The sequence below is a fragment of the Panulirus ornatus genome, chromosome 66 (genome assembly GCF_036320965.1).
Source record: "Panulirus ornatus isolate Po-2019 chromosome 66, ASM3632096v1, whole genome shotgun sequence".
Classification (NCBI taxonomy): Eukaryota; Metazoa; Arthropoda; class Malacostraca; order Decapoda; family Palinuridae; genus Panulirus; species Panulirus ornatus.
Genome location: NC_092289.1, coordinates 24,837,129 through 24,858,096, shown reverse-complemented (window position 1 = coordinate 24,858,096; position 20,968 = coordinate 24,837,129). Strand labels below are relative to the sequence as shown.

The 20,968-nt window shown below is 42.2% G+C and overlaps 1 protein-coding gene across 6 annotated transcripts in view; it reads right to left on the bottom strand.

Moving 5' to 3' along the window:
- LOC139746697 (guanine nucleotide exchange factor DBS-like) overlaps positions 1-20,968 on the bottom strand; it is a 542,611-nt gene that overhangs the window by 164,419 nt on the left and 357,224 nt on the right. For all 6 annotated transcript variants that reach the window (XM_071658145.1, XM_071658146.1, XM_071658147.1 and 3 more), the window contains exon 3: positions 9,502-9,585. In XM_071658145.1, the coding sequence (XP_071514246.1) occupies positions 9,502-9,585 (84 nt within the window). The remainder of the gene's footprint in view (positions 1-9,501; positions 9,586-20,968) is intronic.

The window sequence follows — 20,968 nt, the reverse complement described above, 5'->3', positions numbered from 1 at the left end:
CAAACCATTTCAAAACACCCTCTTCTGCTCTCTCAACCACGCTCGTTTTATTCCCACACATCTCTCTTACCCTTACGTTACTTACTCGATCAAACCACCTCACACCACACATTGTCCTCAAACATCTCATTTCCAGCACATCCATCCTCCTGCGCACAACTCTATCCATAGCCCAAGCCTCGCAACCATACAACATTGTTGGAACCACTATTCCTTCAAACATACCCATTTTTGCTTTCCGAGATAATGTTCTCGACTTCCACACATTCTTCAAGGCTCCCAGGATTTTCGCCCCCTCCCCCACCCTATGATCCACTTCCGCTTCCATGGTTCCATCCACTGCCAGATCCACTCCCAGATATCTAAAACACTTTACTTCCTCCAGTTTTTCTCCATTCAAACTCACCTCCCAATTGACTTGACCCTCAACCCTACTGTACCTAATAACCTTGCTCTTATTCACATTTACTCTTAACTCTCTTCTTTCACACACTTTACCACACTCAGTCACCAGCTTCTGCAGTTTCTCACATGAATCAGCCACCAGCGCTGTATCATCAGCGAACAACAACTGACTCACTTCCCAAGCTCTCTCATCCCCAACACACTTCATACTTGCCCCTCTTTCCAAAACTCTTGCATTCACCTCCCTAACAACCCCATCCATAAACAAATTAAACGACCATGGAGACATCACACACCCCTGCCGCAAACCTACATTCACTGAGAACCAATCACTTTCCTCTCTTCCTACACGTACACATGCCTTACATCCTCGATAAAAACTTTTCACTGCTTCTAACAACTTGCCTCCCACACCATATATTCTTAATACCTTCCAGAGAGCATCTCTATCAACTCTATCATATGCCTTCTCCAGATCCATAAATGTTACATACAAATCCATTTGCTTTTCTAAGTATTTCTCACATACATTTCTCACATACATTCTCACATGAATCAGCCACCAGCGCTGTATCATCAGCGAACAACAACTGACTCACTTCCCAAGCTCACTCATCCCCAACACACTTCATACTTGCCCCTCTTTCCAAAACTCTTGCATTCACCTCCCTAACAACCCCATCCATAAACAAATTAAACAACCATGGAGACATCACACACCCCTGCCGCAAACCTACATTCACTGAGAACCAATCACTTTCCTCTCTTCCTACACGTACACATGCCTTACAACCTCGATAAAAACTTTTCACTGCTTCTAACAACTTGCCTCCCACACCATATATTCTTAATACCTTCCACAGAGCATCTCTATCAACTCTATCATATGCCTTCTCCAGATCCATAAATGCTACATACAAATCCATTTGCTTTTCTAAGTATTTCTCACATACATTCTTCAAAGCAAACACCTGATCCACACATCCTCTACCACTTCTGAAACCACACTGCTCTTCCCCAATCTGATGCTCTGTACATGCCTTCACCCTCTCAATCAATATCCTCCCATATAATTTACCAGGAATACTCATTAAATTTTAGGGAGAATAAAAAGATGTTCTGGAAGGAGGTAAATAAAGTGTGTAAGACAAGGGAGCAAATGGGAACTTCAGTGAAGGGCGCAAATGGGGAGGTGATAACAAGTAGTGGTGATGTGAGAAGGAGATGGAGTGAGTATTTTGAAGGTTTGTTGAATGTGTTTGATGATAGAGTGGCAGATATAGGGTGTTTTGGTCGAGGTGGTGTGCAAAGTGAGAGGGTTAGGGAAAATGATTTGGTAAACAGAGAAGAGGTAGTAAAAGCTTTGCGGAAGATGAAAGCCGGCAAGGCAGCAGGTTTGGATGGTATTGCAGTGGAATTTATCAAAAAAGGGGGTGACTGTATTGTCGACTGGTTGGTAAGGTTATTTAATGTATGTATGACTCATGGTGAGGTGCCTGAGGATTGGCGGAATGCGTGCATAGTGCCATTGTACAAAGGCAAAGGGGATAAGAGTGAGTGCTCGAATTACAGAGGTATAAGTTTGTTGAGTATATATATATATATATATATATATATATATTTTTTTTTTTCATACTATTCGCCATTTCCCGCATTAGCGAGGTAGCGCCAAGAACAGAGGACTGGGCCTTTGAGGGAACATCCTCACCCGGCCCCCCTCTCTGTTCCTTCTTTTGGAAAAAAAAAAAAAAAAACGAGAGGGGAGGATTTCCAGCCCCCCGCTCCCTTCCCTTTTAGTCGCCTTCTACGACACGCAGGGAATACGTGGGAAGTATTCTTTCTCCCCTATCCCCAGGGATAATATATATATATATATATATATATATATATATATATATATATATATATATATATATATATAAATCAAGGAAAGGTCTGTGGTGCCTGATTGTGGATAGGGAGCTGTGGTTTCGGTGCATTACACATGACATGCGGAGGATGGATGTGAGCAGATGTAGCCTGTAGTCTGTTCCTGGCGCTATCTTGCTAACGTGGGAAACGCTGATAAAGTATGAATGATATATACACACACACACACACATATATATATATATTTATTTATTTATTTATTTATTTTGCTTTGTCGCTGTCTCCTGCGTTTGCGAGGTAGCGCAAGGAAACAGACGAAAGGTATGGCCCAACCCATCCCTATACACAATGTATATACATACACGTCCACACACGCAAATATACATACCTATACATCTCAATGTACACATATATATACACACGCAGACACATACATATATACCCATGCACACAATTCACACTGCCTGCCCCTATTCATTCCCATCGCCACCTCGCCACACATGGAATACCATCCCCCTCCACCCTCATGTGTGTGAGGCAGCACTAGGAAAAGACAACAAAGGCCCCATTCATTCACACTCAGTCTCTAGCTGTCATGCAATAATGCCCGAAACCACAGCTCCCTTTCCACATCCATGGTTTACCCCAGACGCTTCACATGCCCTGATTCAATCCACTGACAGCACATCAACCCCGGTATACCACATCGATCCAATTCACTCTATTCCTTGCCCGCCTTTCACCCTCCTGCATGTTCAGGCCCCAATCACTCAAAATCTTTTTCACTCCATCTTTCCACCTCCAATTTGGTCTCCCACTTCTCCTCGTTCCCTCCACCTCCGACACATATATCCTCTTGGTCAATCTTTCCTCACTCATTCTCTCCATGTGCCCAAACCATTTCAAAACACCCTCTTCTGCTCTCTCAACCACGCTCTTTTTATTTCCACACATCTCTCTTACCCTTACGTTACTTACTCGATCAAACCACCTCACACCACACATTGTCCTCAAACATCTCATTTCCAGCACACCCATCCTCCTGCGCACAACTCTATCCATAGCCCACACCTCGCAACCATACAACATTGTTGGAACCACTATTCCTTCAAACATACCCATTTTTGCTTTCCGAGATAATGTTCTCGACTTCCACACATTCTTCAAGGCTCCCAGGATTTTCGCCCCCTCCCCCACCCTATGATTCACTTCCGCTTCCATGGTTCCATCCACTGCCAGATCCACTCCCAGATATCTAAAACACTTTACTTCCTCCAGTTTTTCTCCATTCAAACTTACCTCCCAACTGACTTGACCCTCAACCCTACTGTACCTAATAACCTTGCTCTTATTCACATTTACTCTTAACTTTCTTCTTTCACACACTTTACCAAACTCAGTCACCAGCTTCTGCAGTTTCTCACATGAATCAGCCACCAGCGCTGTATCATCAGCGAACAACAACTGACTCACTTCCCAAGCTCTCTCATCCACAACAGACTTCATACTTGCCCCTCTTTCCAAAACTCTTGCATTCACCTCCCTAACAACCCCATCCATAAACAAATTAAACAACCATGGAGATATCACACACCCCTGCTGCAAACCTACATTCACTGAGAACCAATCACTTTCCTCTCTTCCCACACGTACACATGCCTTACATCCTCGATAAAAACTTTTCACTGCTTCTAACAACTTGCCTCCCACACCATATATTCTTAATACCTTCCACAGAGCATCTCTATCAACTCTATCTTATGCCTTCTCCAGATCCATAAATGCTACATACAAATCCATTTGCTTTTCTAAGTATTTCTCACATACTTTCTTCAAAGCAAACACCTGATCCACACATCCTCTACCACTTCTGAAACTACACTCCTCTTCCCCAATCTGATGCTCTGTACATGCCTTCACCCTCTCAACCAATACCCTCCCATATAATTTACCAGGAATACTCAACAAACTTATACCTCTGTAATTTGAGCACTCACTCTTATCCCCTTTGCCTTTGTACAATGGCACTATGCACGCATTCCACCAATCCTCAGGCACCTCACCATGAGTCATACATACATTAAATAACCTTACCAACCAGTCAACAATACAGTCACCCCCTTTTTTAATAAATTCCACTGCAATACCATCCAAACCTGCTGCCTTGCCGGCTTTCATCTTCCGCAAAGCTTTTACTACCTCTTCTCTGTTTACCAAATCATTTTCCCTAACCCTCTCACTTTGCCCACCACCCCGACCAAAACACCCTATATCTGCCACTCTATCATCAAACACATTCAACAGACCTTCAAAATACTCACTCCATCTCCATCTCACATCACCACTACTTGTTATCACCTCCCCATTTGCGCCCTTCACTGAAGTTCCCATTTGCTCCCTTGTCTTACGCACTTTATTTACCTCCTTCCAGAACATCTTTTTATTCTCCCTAAAATTTAATGATACTCTCTCACCCTAACTCTCATTTGCCCTCTTTTTCACCTCTTGCACCTTTCTCTTGACCTCCTGTCTCTTTCTTTTATACATCTCCCACTCAATTGCATTTTTTCCCTGCAAAAATCGTCCAAATGCCTCTCTCTTCTCTTTCACTAATAATCTTACTTCTTCATCCCACCACTCACTACCCTTTCTAATCTGCCCACCTCCCACTCTTCTCATGCCACAAGCATCTTTTGCGCAATCCATCACTGATTCCCTAAATACATCCCATTCCTCCCCCACTCCCCTTACTTCCATTGTTCTCACCTTTTTCCATTCTGTACTCAGTCTCTCCTGGTACTTCCTCACACAAGTCTCCTTCCCAAGCTCACTTACTCTCACCACCCTCTTCACCCCAACATTCACTTTTCTTTTCTGAAAACCCATACAAATATATATATATCGGAAAGCAAAAATGGGTATGTTTGAAGAAATAATGGTTCCGACAATGTTATATGGAAATTTTTGAAACAAAATTACTAAAGGATATCTTACCCTCTAATGCAATTTGGTTTCGGCATGTAGATGATGTTCTTTGTGTTTAGCCAACAAATGAAAATGTACAAATATTTCTCCCCTTACTTAACAATTTAGTACCTTCCATCAAATTTACTGCAGAAAATGAAAATAATGGTGTTTCCATTTTTAGATTGCATGATCCATAGGCAAGGAAACAAGTTTAAGTTTAGCATATACAGAAAACCTACCAATGTATGCTCATATATCCATTATTACTCATCTCAACATGACAGAGTTAAATTATCATCATTTCAATCTATGTTCCTTAGGCCATTACGAACTTGCAGTCCAGAGTTTACTGATGATGAGTTTGAGATGATATATTCTATTGGATCTAAGTTAAAGTACCCTAGATCTTTCATTAATAAATCGCTTAAGTTAGCAAAGGAATCATTTTACAGAGTTGAGCCCAAACCTCCCATTGATACCAAGAATCTTTTAGTTCTCCCTTTTAATAATAATTTCACTTTACTTCCCATGTTGCTTAAATCCTTTAATATAAATGTTGCCTTCAGCGACAATAATACTATAAAAAATATCTTAATCAGGAATTCACCAGAAAATTCTCTTGGATGTATCTATAAAGTGCCATGTGGAAATTGTGATAAATTTAATGTTGGGCAGACTGGTAAGGATCTTTCTGTTAGACTTAAACAACATAAATATAGTATATGAACGGGACAAGAATCAAATGCCTTGTTTAGTCACGTTAAAAACTATGATCATTGTATTGACTGGAGTAATGCCATCTCAGTTATTAACTCTAACTCTATTACCACAAGAAATATCACTGAATCTTCTATCGCTAAATACACAAAGAATCATAATCTTAATATTAGTGATAGTCAATACAAATTAGATAACTTTATTGTTGATAAAATTTGTAAAATGATAAGTTTATGAATGCTCGTTGTATGTCTTGGACAATCATATGTTTACCAAATGGCGTCCTAGCTTCGTCTCTTCGATGTCTATCAACTGACTTATGTTCCTCTCTTGTGTCTCCCCTGATGATGTGATATTACACGAAAGTGCACTTGGGAACTTATCGTGTTTCATTTTCCCCGTGGACTCATAGGAATATATATATTATCAAGAATATACGGTGTGGGAGATAAGTTGTTAGAAGCAGTGAAAAGTTTTTATTGAGGATGTAAGGCATATGTACGTGTAGGAAGAGAGGAAAGTGATTGGTTCTCAGTGAATGTTGGTTTGCGGCAGGGGTGCGTGATGTCTCCATGGTTGTTTAATTTGTTTATGGATGGGGTTGTTAAGGAGGTGAATGCAAGAGTTTTGGAAAGAGGGACAAGTATGCAGTCTGTTGTGGATGAGAGAGCTTGGGAAGTGAGTGAGTTGTTGTTCGCTGATGATACAGCACTGGTGGCTGATTCGGGTGAGAAACTGCAGAAGCTGGTGACTGAGTTTGGTAAAGTGTGTGAAAGAAGAAAGCTGAGAGTAAATGTGAATAAGAGCAAGGTTATAAAGTACAGTAGGGTTGAGGGACAAGTCAACTGGGAGGTAAGTTTGAATGTTAAAAACTGGAGGAATTGAAGTATTTCAGATATCTGGGAGTGGATTTGGCAGTGGATAGAACCATGGAAGTGGAAGTGAATCACAGGGTGGGGGAAGGGGCGAAAGTTCTGGGGGCGTTGAAAAATGTGTGGAAGTCGAGAACATTATCTCGGAAAGCAAAAATGGGTATGTTTGAAGGAATAGTGGTTCCAACAATATTATATGGTTGCGAGGCGTGGGCTATAGACAGAGTTGTGTGGAGGAGGGTGGATGTGCTGGAAATGAGATGTTTGAGGACAAGTAAGTAATGAAAGGGTAAGAGAGATGTGTGGAAATAAAAAGAGCGTGGTTGAGAGAGCAGAAGAGGGTGTTTTGAAATGGTTTGGTCACATGGAGAGAAAGAATGAGGAAAGAATGACAAAGAGGATATATGTGTCAGAGGTGGAGGGAATGAGAAGTGGGAGACCAAATTGGAGGTGGAAAGATGGAGTGAAAAAGATTTTGAGTGATCGGGGCCTGAACATGCAGAAGGGTGAAAGGCGTGCAAGGAATAGTGTGAAGTGGAACGATGTGGTATACCGGGGTCGACGTGCTGTCAATGGATTGAACCAGGGCATGTGAAGCGTCTGGGGTAAACCATGGAAAGCTTTGTGGGGCCTGGATGTGGAAAGGGAGCTGTGGTTTCGGTGCATTATACATGACAGCTAGAGACTGAGTGTGAACGAATGTGGCCTTTGCTGTCTTTTCCTAGCGCTACCTCGCGCACATGCGGAGGGAGGGGGTATTCATTTCATGTGTGGCAGGGTGGCAACTGGAATGAATAAGGGAGGACAGTATGAATTATGTACATGTGTGTATGTATATGTCTGTGTGTGTATATATATATATGTATACGCTGAGATGTATAGGTATGTATATGTGCTGTGTGTGGACGTGTATATATATACATGTGTGGGTGGGTTGGGCCATTCTTTCTTGTTTCCTTGCGCTACCTCGCTAACGCGGGGACAGCGACAAAGTATAATAAATAAATAATAAGATATATATATATGTATATATATATATTTATTATTTTTTTTATTATACTTTGTCGCTGTCTCCCGCGTTTGCAAGGTAGCGCAAGGAAACAGACGAAAGAAATGGCCCAACCCCCCCATACACATGTATATACATACGTCCACACACGCAAATATACATACCTACACAGCTTTCCATGGTTTACCCCAGACGCTTCACATGCCCTGATTCAATCCACTGACAGCACGTCAACCCCGGTATACCACATCGCTCCAATTCACTCTATTCCTTGCCCGCCTTTCACCCTCCTGCATGTTCAGGCCCCGATCACTCAAAATCTTTTTCACTCCATCTTTCCACCTCCAATTTGGTCTCCCTCTTCTCCTCGTTCCCTCCACCTCCGACACATATATCCTCTTGGTCAATCTTTCCTCACTCATTCTCTCCATGTGCCCAAACCACTTCAAAACACCCTCTTCTGCTCTCTCAACCACGCTCTTTTTATTTCCACACATCTCTCTTACCCTTACGTTACTCACTCGATCAAACCACCTCACACCACACATTGTCCTCAAACATCTCATTTCCAGCACATCCATCCTCCTGCGCACAACTCTATCCATAGCCCACGCCTCGCAACCATACAACATTGTTGGAACCACTATTCCTTCAAACATACCCATTTTTGCTTTCCGAGATAATGTTCTCGACTTCCACACATTCTTCAAGGCCCCCAGAATTTTCGCCCCATCCCCCACCCTATGATCCACTTCCGCTTCCATGGTTCCATTCGCTGCCAGATCCACTCCCAGATATCTAAAACACTTCACTTCCTCCAGTTTTTCTCCATTCAAACTCACCTCCCAATTGACTTGACCCTCAACCCTACTGTACCTAATAACCTTGCTCTTATTCACATTTACTCTTAACTTTCTTCTTCCACACACTTTACCAAACTCAGTCACCAGCTTCTGCATATGTATATATATATATTTCATATTATCCCTGGGGATAGGGGAGTAAGAATACTTCCCACGTATTCCCTGCGTGTCGTAGAAGACGACTAAAAGGGGAGGGAGCGGGGGGCTGGAAATCCTCCCCTCTCATTTTTTTTTAATTTTCCAAAAGAAGGAACAGAGAACGAGGCCAGGTGAGGATAGTCCCTCAGAGGCCCAGTCCTCTGTTCTTAACGCTACCTTGCTAACGCGGGAAATGGCGAATAGTATGAAAGATATATATATATATATATATATATATATATATATATATATATATATATATATATATATATATATATATATTTTTTTTTTTTTTTCATACTATTCGCCATTTCCCGCATTAGCGAGGTAGCGTTACGAACAGAGGACTGGGCCTGAGAGGGAATATCCTCACCTGGCCCCCTTCTCTGTTCCTTCTTTTGGAAAAAAAAAAAAAAAAAAAAAAAAAGTGGATTTAGTGAAACTTGAGTAAGGGACATGGACCAACTGAGGCTTGGGTTATGGACGTGCATATAGACGAGGGTAAAGGCTTGGAATACAGTGAGGCGTGGGTAAGGAGTATGAGCTAGCGAGGCGTGAATAAGGAGTGTGGACTTCTTGAGGCATGAGCAAGGTATGCGTGTGCTCAGGAAGGATTAGGTAAGGACCATTGACTTAGACGTGGTTAAGGGCCTGGACTTACCAGTGATGATAGCGTACTGTGCGTGAAGCAACTCGCTGACATCGCGCACGCTGAGGGCGCAGCCCCCTTCCTCCAACACCTCATCTGTTTAGGGAAGAATCAGTATTAATATCTGTACATAACAACCAGTGTTATCATCAGTAGGTATATGACAATTTTCCTGTTATATGTAAGACATATCATACCAGTCAGCAGCTTTAAACATTCTAACCAAAAGCATGACATATTCTACTAATTCGTGCAAAGAAACCTTACTCCTTTATACCCTTAACATCCAGTTACAATCTTCTATGGAGATGGGGAAGGGTTATGGACAAGAAATCTTTAAAAATGTGAAAGTAAACATGCGACTTCAGTAACGCCCGATCATATAGGGTCTTTGGTCAGACCCATTAAACTACAGAATTCATGTTAGTAATACTATAGTGCATGAAATGAAAAATATACAGAACAAGTATATCAACTGCATCTCAATATACAGGACAGGTATATCAACTGCATCTCAACATACTAGACAAGTACATCAAATGCACCTCAATATTCAACTTTAAAAGTGACAACACCACTGCTTTTACTAATTGTGCTATTTCTCATCTACAACTTGTTTACTGTCCCTGCCAAGAGGCAACAGAGAAAGACGCAGAAAAAATGTACTGGTTCGTTACACTGCGAGTGGAAAGTCACTTTTGACCAGGTTATATCGCCGTCACTGAACGAAAAGTAGTTTCATCAACAATATTCTCACTGCAAAGGAATCTGTCATTTCCCTGCTGCTGATTGTATCGCAGTCTTGAAGTTGAGGAAGGCGGATCCTGGGGTTGTATTAAAATAATAATAATAATAATAATAATAATAATAATAATAATAATAATAATAATAATAATGAATCATTCATTAAAAAATAAAATCAATAATAGATAATACAAATGAGAGTTGGGGTGACAAAGTATCATTAAATTTTAGGGAGAATAGAAAGATGTTGTGGAAGGAGGTAAAGTGCGTAAGACGAGAGAACAAATGGGAGCATCGGTGAAGGGGGCTAATTGGGAGGTAATGAAAAGTAGTGGTGATGTGAGGAGATGGAGTGAGTATTTTGAAGATTTGTTGAATGTGTTAGATGATAAAGTGGCAGATATAGGGTGTTTTGGTAGAGGTGGTGTGCGAAGTGAGAGGGGTAGGAGAATGATTTGGTAAACAGGGAAGAGGTAGTAAAAGCTTTGCGGAAGATGAAAGCCGGCAAGGCAGCGGGTATGTTTCAGGGAATAGTAGATCCAACAATGTTATATGGCTGCGAGGCATGGGCTATAGATAGGGTTGTGCGGAGGAGGGTGGATGTGTTGGAAATGAAATGTTAGAGGAGAGCATGTGGTGTGAGGTGGTTTGATCGAGTAAGTAATGAAAGGGTAAGAGGGATGTGTGGTAATAAAAACAGGGTGGTTGAGAGAGCAGAAGAGGGTGTATTGAAATGGTTTGGTCACATGGAGAGAATGAGTGAGGAAAGATTGACGAAGATGATATAAGTGTCAGAAGTGAAGGGAACGAGGAGAAGCGGGAGACCAAATTGGAGGTGGAAGGATGGAGCGAAAAAGATTTTGAGCGATCGGGGCCTGAACATAAAGGAGGGTAAGAGGTGTGCAAGAAATAGAGTGAATTGGAACGATGTGGTATATCGGGGTCGACGTGTTGTGAATGGATTGAACCATGGCATTTGAAGTGTCTGGGGTTCAACCATGGGAAGTTTTGCGGTGCCTGGATGTGGAAAGGGACATGTGGTTTCGGTTAATTACATATGACAGAGACTGAGCGTGAAAGAATGTGGCCTCTGTGTCTTTTCCTAGTGGTACCTCGTGCGCGCGCGGGGGTAGGGGGTGCTTTTTCATGTGTGGCGGGGTGGCGACGAGATGGATGAAGGCAGCAAGCATGAATATGTACATGTGTATATATGTATATGCCTACGTATGTATATGTATGTATATGTGCACGTGTATGTGGGTGGGTTGGGCCATTCTTTCACCTGTTTCCTTGCGCTAGCTCGCTAACACGGGAGACAGCGACTAAGTATAATAAATAATAAACAAATAATATATATATATATATATATATATATATATATATATATATATATATATATATATATATATATATTATCCCTGGGGATAGGGGAGAAAGAATACTTCCCACGCATTCCTCACGTGTCGTAGAAGGCGACTAATGGGGACGGGAGCGGGGGGCCAAAAACCCTCCCCTCCTTGTATTTTAATTTTCTAAAAGGGGAAACAGAAGAAGGAGTCACGCGAGGAGTGCTCATCCTCCTCGAAGGCTCAGATTGGGGTGTCTAAATGTGTGTGGATGTAACCAAGATGAGAAAAAAGGAGAGACAGGTAGTATGTTTGAGGAAAGGAACCTGGATGTTTTGGCTCTGAGTGAAACGAAGCTAAAGGGTAAAGGGGAAGAGTGGTTTGGGAATGTCTTGGGAGTAAAGTCAGGGGTTAGTGACAGGACAAGAGCAAGGGAAGGAGTAGCACTACTCCTGAATCAGTTGTGGGAGTATGTGATAGGGTGTAAGAAAGTAAATTCTAGATTGATATGGGTAAAATTGAAAGTTGATGGAGAGAGATGGGTGATTATCGGTGCATATGCACCTGGGCATGAGAAGAAAGATCATGAGAGGCAAGTGTTTTGGGAGCAGCTGAATGAGTGTGTTAGTGGTTTTGATGCACAAGACCGGGTTATAGTGATGGGTGATTTGAATGCAAAGGTGAGTAATGTGGCAGTTGAGGGAATAATTGGTATACATGGAGTGTTCAGTGTTGTAAATGGAAATGGTGAAGAGCTTGTAGATTTATGTGCTGAAAAAGGACTGGTGATTGGGAATATCTGGTTTAAAAAGAGAGATATACATAAGTATACGTATGTAAGTAGAAGAGATGGCCAGAGAGCGTTATTGGATTACGTGTTAATTGATAGACGCACGAAAGAGAGACTTTTGGATGTTAATGTGCTGAGAGGTGCAACTGGAGGGATGTCTGATCATTATCTTGTGGAGGCGAAGGTGAAGATTTGTGGGGGTTTTCAGAAAAGAAGAGAGAATGTTGGGGTGAAGAGAGTGGTGAGAGTAAGTGAGCTTGGGAAGGAGACTTGTGTGAGGAAGTACCAGGAGAGACTGAGTACAGAATGGAAAAAGGTGAGAACAAAGGAGGTAAGGGGACTGGGGGAGGAATGGGATGTATTTAGAGAAGCAGTGATGGCTTGCGCAAAAGATGCTTGAAGCATGAGAAGCGTGGGAGGTGGGTTGATTAGAAAAGGTGGTGAGTGGTGGGATGAAAAAGTAAGATTATTAGTGAAAAAGAAGAGAGAGGCATTTGGACGAGTTTTGCAGGGAAAAAATGCAAATGAGTGGGAGAGGTATAAAAGAAAGAGGCAGGAGGTCAAGAGAAAGGTGCAAGAGGTGAAAAAGAGGGCAAATGAGAGTTGGGGTGAGAGAGTATCATTAAATTTAAGGGAGAATAAAAAAATGCTTTGGAAGGAGGTAAATAAAGTGCGTAAGACAAGGGAGCAAATGGGAACTTCAGTGAAGGGGGCTAATGGCGAGGTGATAACAAGTAGTGGTGATGTGAGGAGATGGAATGAGTATTGTGAAGGTTTGTTGAATGTGTTTGATGATAGAGTGGCAGATATAGGGTGTTTTGGTCAAGGTGGTGTGCAAAGTGAGAGGGTTAGGGAAAATGATTTGGTAAATAGAGAAGAGGTAGTAAAAGCTTTACGGAAGATGAAAGCCGGCAAGGCAGCACGTTTGGATGGTATTGCAGTGGAATTTATTAAAAAAGGGGGTGACTGTATTGTTGACTGGTTGGTAGGAATATTTAATGTATGTATGATTCATGGTGAGGTGCCTGAGGATTGGCGGAATGCGTGCATAGTGCCATTGTACAAAGGCAAAGGGGATAAGAGTGAGTGCTCAAATTACAGAGGCATAAGTTTGCTGAGTATTCCTGGTAAATTATATGGGAGGGTATTGATTGAGAGGGTGAAGGCATGTACAGAGCATCAGATTGGGGAAGAGCAGTGTGGTTTCAGAAGTGGTAGAGGATGTGTGGATCAGGTGTTTGCTTTGAAGAATGTATGTGAGAAATACTTAGAAAAACAAATGGATTTGTATGTAGCATTTATGGATCTGGAGAAGGCATATGATAGAGTTGATAGAAGTGCTCTGTGGAAGGTAATACGAATATATGGTGTGGGAGGCAAGTTTTTAAAGCAGTGAAAAGTTTTTATCGAGGATGTAAGGCCTGTGTACGTGTAGGAAGAGAGGAAAGTGATTGGTTCTCAGTGAATGTAGGTTTGCGGCAGGGGTGTGTGATGTCTCCATGGGTGTTTAATTTGTTTATGGATGGGGTTGTTAGGGAGGTAAATGCAAGAGTTTTGGAAAGAGGGGCAAGTATGAAGTCTGTTGTGGATGAGAGAGCTTGGGAAGTGAGTCAGTTGTTGTTCGCTGATGATACAGCGCTGGTGGCTGATTCATGTAAGAAACTGCAGAAGCTGGTGACTGAGTTTGGTAAAGTGTGTGAAAGAAGAAAGTTAAGAGTGAATGTGAATAAGAGCAAGGTTATTAGGTACAGTAGGGTTGAGGGTCAAGTCAATTGGGAGGTAAGTTTGAATGGAGAAAAACTGGAGGAAGTAAAGTGTTTTAGATATCTGGGAGTGGATCTGGCAGCGGATGGAACCATGGAAGCGGAAGTGAATCATAGGGTGGGGGAGGGGGCGAAAATTCTGGGAGCCTTGAAGAATGTTTGGAAGTCGAGAACATTATCTCGGAAAGCAAAAATGGGTATGTTTGAAGGAATAGTGGTTCCAACAATGTTGTATGGTTGCGAGGCGTGGGCTATGGATAGAGTTGTGCGCAGGAGGGTGCATGTGCTGGAAATGAGATGTTTGAGGACACTACGTGGTGTGAGGTGGTTTGATCGAGTAAGTAACATAAGGGTAAGAGAGATGTGTGGAAATAAAAAGAGTGTGGTTGAGAGAGCAGAAGAGGGTGTTTTGAAATGGTTTGGTCACATGGAGAGAATGAGTGAGGAAAGATTGACCAAGAGGATATATGTGTCAGAGGTGGAGGGAACGAGGAGAAGTGGGAGACCATTGGAGGTGGAAAGATGGAGTGAAAAAGATTTTGAGTGATCGGGGCCTGAACATGCAGAAGGGTGAAAGGCGTGCAAGGAATAGAGTGAATTGGAACGATGTGGTATACCGGGGTCGACGTGCTGTCAATGGATTGAACCAGGGCATGTGAAGCGTCTGGGGTAAACCATGGAAAGTGTGTGGGGCCTGGAGGTGGAAAGGGAGCTGTGGTTTCGGTGCATTATTACATGACAGCTAGAGACTGAGTGTGAACGAATGGGGCCTTTGGTGTCTTTTCCTAGCGCTACCTCGCACACATGAGGGGGGAGGGGGTTGTTATTCCATGTGTAGCGAGGTGGCGATGGGAACAAATAAAAGGCAGACAGTATGAATTACGTACATGTGTATATATGTATATGTCTGTGTGTGTATATATATTTGTACATTGAAATGTATAGGTATGTATATTTCCGTGTGTGGACGTGTATGTATATACATGTGTATGTGGGCGGGTTGGGCCATTCTTTCGTCTGTTTCCTTGTGCTACCTTGCTAACGCGGGAGACAGCGACAAAGCAAAATAAAAAAATCAAAAAAAATCTGTAAAATGATAAGTTTATGAATGCTCGTTGTCTGTCTTGGACAATCACATGTTTCCTAAATGGCGTCCTAGCTTCGTCTCCTCGATGTATATCAACTGACTGTTATATCTCTCTTTTGTGTCTCCCCTGATGATGTGATTATTACACGAAAGTGCTGTGGTTTCGGTGCATCATACACGACAGCTAGAAACTGAGTGTGAACGAATGTGGACTTTGTTGTCTTTTCCTAGCGCTACCTCGCGCGCATGTGGGGTAAGGGGTTGTCATTTCATGTGCGGTGGGGTGACGACGAGAGTGAATGAAGGCAGCAAGTATGAATTATGTACATGTGTATATATGTATATGTCTGTGCATGTATATATATGTTGAAACGTATAGGTATGTATATGTGCGTGTGTGGACATGTATGTATGTACATGTGTATGTGGGTGGGTTGGGCCATTCTTTCGTCTGTTTCCTTGCGCTACCACGCTGACGCGTGAGGCAGCGACAAAGTATAATAATACAAAAAAAAAAATATATATATATATAGTCGACCTGCTGTCAATGGGCTGAACCAGGGCCTGTGAAACGTCTGGGGTAAGCCATGGAAAGGTCTGTGGGGCCTGAATGTGGATAGGGAGCTGTGGTTTCCGTGCATTACAAATGACAGAGACCTGAGTGTGAACGAATGTGGCCTTTTTTTTCTGTTTTACATTTTTCTTCATCATCCCAGAACCTTGCCCCCTCCCCCACCCTGACTCACTTCTGCTTCCATGGTTCCATCCGCTGCTAAGTCCACTTCCAGATATCTAAAACACTTCACTTCCTCCAATTTCTATCCATTCAAAGTTATATCCCAATTAACTTGTCCCTCAATCCTACTGAACCTAATAATCTTGCTCTTGTTCTTATTCACATTCATTCTCAACTTACTCCTTTCACACACTTTTCCGAACTCTGTCACCAACTTTTACAGTTTCTCACTCGAATCAGCCACTAGAGTTGTATCATGGGCGAACAACTGACTCACTTCCCAAGCCCTCTCATTCACAACAGACTGCATACTCACCCCTCTCTCCAAAACTCTTGCATTTACCCCCTTAACCACCCCATCCAAAAACAAATTAAACAACCATGGGGATATCACACACCCCTGCCGCAAACTGACATTCACTGGGACCAATCACTCTCCTCTCTTCCTACTCGTACACATGCCGTACATCCTTGGTAAAAACTGTTCACTGCTTCTAGCAACTTACTTCCCACACTATATACTCTTAAAACCTTCCGCAAAGCATCTCCATCAACCCTATCATATCCAGATCCATAAATGCTACATACGAATCCGTCTGCTTTTTTTTTTTTTTCTAAGTATTTCTCACATACATTCTTCAAAGCAAACACCTGATCCACACATCCTCCACCACTTCTGAAACCACACTGCTCTTCCCCAATCTGATGCTCTGTACATGCCTTCACCCTCTCAATCAATACCCTCCCATATTATCTCCCAGGAATACCCAACAAACTTATGCCTCTGTAGTTTGAACACTCACATTTATTCCCTTTGCGTTTGTACAATGGCACTATGCATGCATTCTGCCAATCCTTAGGCGCTTCACCATGGTCCATACATACACTGAATATCCTTACCAATCAATCAACAACACAGTCACCCCCTTTTTAAATAAATTCCACTGCAATACCATCCAAACCACGCCGCCTTACCGGATTTTATCTTCCGCGAAGCTTTCACCACCTCCTCTCTGTTAACCAGACCCTTCTCCCTGATCCTTTCACTTCGCCCACCACCACGACCAAAACACCCTATCATCACTCTATCATCAAACACATTCAACAAACCTTCAAAATACTCACTCCATCTCCTTCTCACTTCATCATTACCAGTTATTACTTCCCCACTTGCCGTCTTCACCGATGTTCCCTTTTGTTCTCTTGTCTTACGTACGTTATTTACCTCCTTCCAAAACATCTTTTTATTTTCCCTAAGATTTAATGATACTCTCTCACCCCAACTTTCATTTGCCCGCTTTTTCAACCCTTACACCTTTCTCCTGACTTCCTGCCGCTTTATTCAATACATCACCCAGTCATTTGCACTATTTCCCTGCAAGTATCGTCCAAACGCCTCTCTTTTCTCTTTCAATAACAACTTTACTTCTTCATCCCACCACTCACTACTCTTTCTAATCTGCCCACCTCTCATCTTATGCCACATGCATTTTTTGCGAAAGCCATCACTGCTTCCCTAAATACATCCCATTCCTCATTTACTTCCTTGCGTCATATGCTCTCACCTTGTGCCATTCTACACTCAGTCTCTCCTGGTACTTCCTCACACCAGTCTCCTTTCTAAGCTCACTTACTCTCACCACTCTCTTCTCCCAGAATTCTTTTCTTTTTTGAAAACCTCTAAAATCATTTCATCTTTATCCGCCGTTTCCCGCGTCAACAAGGTAGTGCCAGGAAAACATGAAGCAAAGCACATTCGTTCTCATCCATTCTCAAGCTGTCACCTGCAATGCTCCGACACCACAGCCCCCTAACCACAACCTGGTCCCACAAACCTTTCATTGGTTTCCCTCGGCTACTTCGCACCCCTAATTCAGTTCAGTGAAAGCATGTTACTCTCTACATGCCATATCGCTCCAAATCACGTCACCAATATGTGCCCCAAACCAAACCCAGTACCATATGACTGGCAATCAGCGATCAAGACCGTTACACCACGAAAGACTTAAAAGTTCCATATCTTACACTATATTTTCTGTTATATCCTTGAGATTCCTGGACATCTGACCCAAGTAGTAACCCGCTAACACACTGGGAAGGTTTCACTCTAAATCGACTTAGAACAAATAATTAGTAATTCCCTCACAAGAAATCATTACAATAATGACAAAATATTGCTATAGCTACACCTTTGCCAGTGCAAACATCATTAAATCTATAAAGACAGGTTGAGCATGCGCAGTATCCGCCAGCACAACGGACAGCGAGCAAGTGATCTCACCTACAGTGTGACACACTGAACGTTACAGAAGCCAGTCGTCAGGTTGGCATATATTGTACCGTCAGGCAAGCTGTTATTATGTATACAAACTGGCATTCTGGTACGACAAAAAGTACCCCCGGAAGACATTCTGGGACTCGAGCATGAGTGATGTGGCATTCAGATAAGCATCGAGTCATCGCACAGTTACCAAGAAAATATAGCATCGTGGGCGAGGGGCTTTGCCTCCTAATCAGCTGTCCTAGCGGGTTATCACGCTCCTCGTTCCAAGTGATGAATTTAACATTGAAAGATTCATGACACACCCTTCGCCCAACGTCAAGGGTCATCATCCCTTAAGAAAAAAAAAAAAAAAACCTTTGCGGCAGGACTCAATATCAATATTATTAACATTACAAAATCTGCTTCTCGAAAGCTGTGTTGTGCAGGTGCCGTAATTACTTTTCTTGTTAGCATCTGTTTCACATCGTGTTTTTATTCGTCCAAGTATGGAATACTGCTCACACATCTTCGTAGCTCAACCTCCACTTCTCTGTAAACTAGGGTGGAATCAAAAGCCCTTCGTCTCATCAATTCTCCTGGCATCACCTCTCTTCAACCTTCCATTTCTGTACGCCGTCATGTTGTTGCTCTCATTTTCTTCTATAGATATTATTGTGGCCACTGTTCTCGTCAGTTGTCTGCATGTGTCCTAACCCCTAAGGTTTTACTGTGGCACACGTTTGGGTGCTGCTTCCCGCAGTTTGTGTTTGGAATCCGGCCATTCGAGGTCTGGCTGTTATGAAACTTTCTTCTTCCCTCGAACAGCTAAGCAGTGGAAGTTTCTCTTCTTCCTCTTTTTACAGTGACCGACATGCCACGGGCAAATAACATGCCCCAGTCAAGGCCAGTTGAAATCAGTCAGGGTTCCGCAAGTTCCAAACCTTCCTTGCCTATTCAATATTCATCTAGAAACCTAAACTCCCTCTTCTTGGAAGTATGCCTTAGTGAACCCCATCCCTAAAAAGATCATTCTAACCCTTCTAACTATCGCCTCACCGCTCTAATGTTTATTAACTTCTCAATCCTTAAAATATTCTTTAACTCTTCTTTAAACACTTGGAATATCATTCCCATCTTTCAGATTACTAATACAACTTTCGCAGAGTAATGTCTACTTGGGATCTCTCATACATATAACTCATATATGGTCCTCTTCTCTAAATGAATTTGGAGAATTCTTATCATACCGCTCGACGTTTCCTAAGCACCGGATTGGGTGTGGCCCAAGTCTGTTTTTTATACCTTCTTCCTTTAGCTTTTTCACTTCGCCTTGTTTCCCACAGTATAGCTTCCTCCCTCGTTGTTCTATCGCGGTAGTCGTGGATGGCGCAAATTTCTCTTCCCTATCAATATTGGTACATTATCTCTCAGGGCTTTGCCCCATCGCCTACCCTCTTTTTTTATCTCCACAAACGGCCTTTCTTAAACTAAACACCCTATTAACTCAGTGTTGATTACATTCTACGGACCGTATCTTAATCAACTTTCTCTCCCCTCCTCCCTCCAGTAATTGTTCTTTTTCTCGTACTATACATTTCTTGTTTCGCAATCATGCAGCCTCATAGAATGGAAAGCAGTAACCTTTTCAAAGAAAATGGAAAAAAAAAAAAAGCTCCTGCTTACACGTCACTTGTCTTCCACTATCAAATTTCATAACACTTTAGTTCAAAGACGCAATGATATTAGCACATTAGGCATAACCATTTACTCCACTATCATGGATACCCGAAATAATATACCACCAAATCTTCTCCTAAGAAGCTAAAGGTGTTAGATGCCAAAATTATCTTTCTTATGAGCAGCAATTCCATTTTTACAGGGAACTTATTCACCTCGGTGTGGAGAACTACTCACATATCTAATGTGGCTCTACTTCCCCTTTTCTCTTAGCCATACTGGAATAAAAAGCTTTCTGTCTTATAAATGTTCCTGCAAGCATCTCAACTCAACCGTCTCTCGCTGTATGCCACAATGGCACGAACAATTCTCTATTCTATTGGTAAAATTCTGCCACTCCTCTCGTGAACTGTCTGAGTTTATTAAGGCCTGGACCAGTGGTACGCAACTGACTGCTAATGGGAAGACTAACCGTACAAGCAGTCATGTTACAACTACTTCCATTCTGCAAGGCAAAGCTGTAGAATTCTCTTCCTTCTATTTTGATTCTTCAACTTGGGGAGCTCAAATCAATATCAATTCATTTCTCATACTCCTAGGTATCCATGACTGAGGATATTTTTGCCCGTGCCATGTCGGCTGGTAAAATGAAATTCACAATGTAACCATTATCTTACAAATTAAACTGACGTTTCCATCATGAGATAGATAGATAGATAGATAGATAGATAGAGAGAGAGAGAGAGAGAGAGAGAGAGAGAGAGAGAGAGAGAGAGAGAGAGAGAGAGAGAGAGAGAGAGAGAGAGAGAATCTTCTACCTTTCTAAAAGTACCTTCTCACAGCAGAAGCATACAGAGTTAAGAACAGAGTCGTGCGAGTTGCATGTTGTCGAGTGTAATCTGTGAGATGGAGAGAGGATGTGTTTATGGATCGAATGCTCGTAACCTATGCCATTAACCCATGCGTATGAGTGGCAGAGAGAAATAAGAGCAACGTGAGCTATAGAAGACAGTCACTTGTAATGCTGTAACAACGTCACCATCAAGAATTGTTATTTCATGTGTGGCGGGGTG